This window comes from Formica exsecta, unplaced genomic scaffold, assembly GCF_003651465.1.
Source record: "Formica exsecta isolate Colony F162 unplaced genomic scaffold, ASM365146v1 scaffold59, whole genome shotgun sequence".
Lineage (NCBI taxonomy): Eukaryota > Metazoa > Arthropoda > Insecta > Hymenoptera > Formicidae > Formica > Formica exsecta.
This window is the reverse complement of record NW_021853174.1, coordinates 858,794-862,811: the sequence shown is the minus strand read 5'-3', so window position 1 is coordinate 862,811 and position 4,018 is coordinate 858,794. Positions and strand designations below refer to the sequence as shown.

The 4,018-nt window shown below is 42.1% G+C and overlaps 1 protein-coding gene across 2 annotated transcripts in view; it reads right to left on the bottom strand.

The window, feature by feature from the left end:
- LOC115242307 (inositol-trisphosphate 3-kinase homolog) overlaps positions 1 to 2,771 on the bottom strand; it is a 9,519-nt gene extending 6,748 nt beyond the window's left edge. Inside the window, exon 1 of one of the 2 annotated variants that reach the window (XM_029818515.1) lies at positions 2,020 to 2,771. In XM_029818515.1, coding sequence (XP_029674375.1) covers positions 2,020 to 2,051 — 32 coding nt within the window. In that variant the 5' untranslated portion in view covers positions 2,052 to 2,771. The remainder of the gene's footprint in view (positions 1 to 2,019) is intronic. The other variant, XM_029818514.1, reaches the window with a different exon arrangement.
- Positions 2,772 to 4,018: the final 1,247 nt, after the last annotated feature.

The window sequence follows — 4,018 nt, the reverse complement described above, 5'->3', positions numbered from 1 at the left end:
TATATATATATACGCGGCGTCTCCCGAGAGACGCCTTCCGCCTCGCTTCCGTCATATACGTCATATAAATTCTCGTAACACCCAACAAGATAGGATCTATTATCGGCCTTACATTGTCTACGTCTTTAATCCTCGGTATTATCGCGACTTATATATATATACGCGGCGTCTCCCGAGAGACGCCTTCCGCCTCGCTTCTTTCGCGGCCGTCATATAAATTCTCGTAACACCCAACAAGATAGGATCTATTATCGGCCTTACATTGTCTACGTCTTTAATCCTCGGTATACGTCGAATTATCGCGACAATTTCACGAGGCGAAACACGTAATTCGTGGCGTTCCGCTCGGCGGTAACAAGTGTATCCGCGCTCGAAAACTGTGTCACCGTGCGCCTCGAGCGATCTCTCGCAGTCGCGTATCGCTCTCCGCGATACCGTACGCTGTAAAAAATTTTCTAAAAATTCAGATACATTTCTGTCTGAATTTTCAGATCTGGAGAAGCCAGATCTGACAATCTGTCTTGATCATCAGAGCCGTTTCTCTGGAAGAAAGTTCAGGAGCGTGCCTGAAAATTCAGACAGCGTGTCTGCGAAAAAGTTGCAGACTTCATCTGAAGTTTTAGCCAGGTTTTTTTTTTACAATTTTAAGGCGTTTGCCCGAAAGGGTCGCGAACCCTTTCAAGCCGAGCGAGTGATCGGATATATCCTATCGATTCTCTCGATCTGATCGATCGATCCATCCGCATCGATTCGATCCACGAAACGCGAAAGAATCTACGAGTGAATTTGATCAGAATTATCGGGAATGACTGATCGGTGGCTGTTTTTTTTTTTTTGTTTTGCCTTTTTCTTCCTCGAGGTGCGTCGTGATAAATAATAAACCTTTGCTATGCATTTATTAAGGCGCTCTAACATATTTTTAAAACTGCATAATCGATCACGTGCGTCACATATAATAGAAAAAACATATCGTCATTTTTTACACGTATCTCTATCAAGGTCAATCGATGATTAATTGCATCCGCTTCTCTCACTCTCGATATCATAAGATAAGACGAGAATTTCCTGGTATAAATGGTCTCGCGCGTGGAGAGGATCTTCGGCTACATAAGCGAGGAAAGTCGAAAGGCTTCGCGAGAGAAGGTGTACGTCACTGCGTTCGAGCGACCTCCTGTTGCGCCAGTCTGTATATACACACACAGATATACACACACACACACACACAAATATATATACAAAGTGTGTCTCCTTCGCATGGCAAAAAAAAAAAATTACTTTTCGTCCACTCGCAAATATTTATGATAATAAATTACTTCCATCGAAAAGACAAATATATCTCGTGTTATTATTCGCCAGCTCTTTGACGGTGTAAAACTCGACAAACTGGTAACTCGATAACGCAGAGTTTTTACGGACATTTCACGTAACGAATTCGACCGACTGGTTCGACCGAATTAAAGTCGGATAATTATCATATATCTGTGTTTAAAATCACACTTGTACGATTATATGTTCGTTCGTCGAGCGCGAGATGCAACCGTGGACACGGTAGCAGCGGTAAGTGGGGTGGATACAACAGGTCAATGATCTTCCGTTGGAAACCGGGTGGTCGAACGATTCGAATCGGCGTTGGATGGCATATTTGAATCCCGTATGTGTATATACGTAGACATGTATACTCTAGCGTTGATTAACAGACATACGATATACCGAGGGGGCGAAGTATTTTCCGGCAGTATATATCTTGTTTAACGATGAGATTTTACCGTCGCGATTTATATTAATCCACGGTATATATACACAGCTGGGCGATTTCGTTGCGCAATTTCATATTTTACATTCCATTGCTCTATTTAATGGCCGTTTATGCGCCGAATTACACGATTGACGTTCGCGAATGGACGTGGGTGACTCGGGTCGTCTCGCGCCCCGATGGGGGAGAATCGTACGCGGGGGCCCGCGAAATTCGTTGGTCGCCCCTCATGAGAGGGGGGAGGGGGGGGGGCCGGGCGAGCGTACCTTGTTGAAGTGCGTCTGAAGAAGCCGCTCATACTGGTCGACCGCACGCAGGCAGAGCCTCGTGGTGAACGCTTCCATTCGAGCTGGTAGGGGAGCGTGGCACACGCTGCTTGACATTATTTACTCCGTTTAATGGAAGACGCTGGATAGCACACTTGTCACGATACACGAGCGGGCGCGCGAAAGGTAGCCTTGCTCGATCTCACGCGCGAATTATTATACTGTTCCAGCACTCTCTTCTAAACGTTGTGGATCGTGGACGGACATAACCTCCATCGAGCGTGCCGTCAAGCTCACCGTCGACCCCGATGACGAATGCGAAACCTACACCTACGCCCTACGCCCGTAGGCGCCCGAGACACCGATTGGCCGCTCGGCCTCTCCTTCTTGCTCCCGTAGCATTCTCTCTCTCTCTCTCTCCCTTGCGCGCGCGCGTCGTCACCGCGTTCTTATATTATAAACTCTTACTCTTTCTCACTCCCTCTCTTGCTGCTTCTGCGCGCTGTATCGTGCGACGAGACGACAGGAGGAGCGCGTTGATTTCGTTTGACGTCACTGCGCGATGCGTATCAGCGTATGTACGCCGTACCACCGTGAGTAGCACTACTGAGCGACGAGAGAGCGCGAATGTAGTTTTATCGGTGCGTTCTCCCTCTCCGACCGCCAATACGTCGAGTAAGTTTCGACGTAAGTTGCTGGTAGTAATTTGCGGTTAGGAGGAGGCTGCGAGGAATAAATCAGACCCCCTTTTTCGCGCGCTCTCGCGAGGGATCGTGTGTCGGTCGTCTGAGAAAGCAAGCCCTAGAGATGCTTATCGACGTTATCAAATATTCGATTTTTTTATTCTATCGAATACAAAAAAATATTTAAAAAATATTAATTACTTTTAAAATATTTACGAATTATATTTTTTAATTATACTATACACAATAATATATACATATATCATATAATTATATTAGTTTATTAAATACAAAAATTATTCTTAATAATATTAATATATTCTTAAAAATTATTCTCTTATATTCATAATTTTTACTGCAAGAAAAATTTTGAGATTATAATCTGAAAAAAAGCTAATTTGAAATTATATTGTAAAGTTTTTTTATAGCTTTTTTAAGAATACTGTCTGAAATATAAATTATTTTTAATTGATATATTCATACAATACTTTTTAGCTGGATATCGATATTTGTATTTTTTATTCGAGCAGTCCTATATTTCATTAAGAATATCGATATATATACAGTGTCGGACTTTTATATTCTTTGTCTTATTAGAACCCAGCGAACTCTCAAGTATTTTCCTCTTTTCCTTCAATTCTCATATATCCTTCCCTCATATTCTACACATATACACACACACACATATGTACACGGACAAAATATTTTTATTGTAGACATACATGTTTAAGCGGAAAATGTGAAAAAAATAGAAAAATATGTAAGAAAAGAAAGAACAGAAAAGCTCTACTGTTTCGAGATATGTAATTGCAATTATACTTTATGTCAATCTGTTTTATCGTAAATTTTACGTCATCTTTGCAAATTTGAATCGCGTTCCGACCTGCATTCGCAAAAAATTAGCCTTCTTCAGCAAGTTTTCCCAAAATTCGTTTCGATGAAATTCGATCGCAGATTATCGATTCTTGCCTACAAATGTGTTCTGTTCGTTTCTCGAAAATCTATTCGCGTCTCTATATGCTTGAGTCACAAGATTAGGATGTTTTTCCGTGAAGAATGCTGGATCTCTGCCGGATCCGTCAACATTTTTCAAACTTGACGTAAGCTCATTTTTTTTTTTTCATTTAAACCGGTAAGAACCGAGCTTTTTGGAATTCTTATCGGAGAATTTTCGCGTATCGTTGATTCACTTCCGACTACAAAACGTACGCACGTACAACATCCGCGATGAATCAGGATAAATCCCATTAAAAAACACCCACGCTCTCCGGAAACATCAAGAGGCGTGTCATGATGATGACGTAAAACGGAACGTG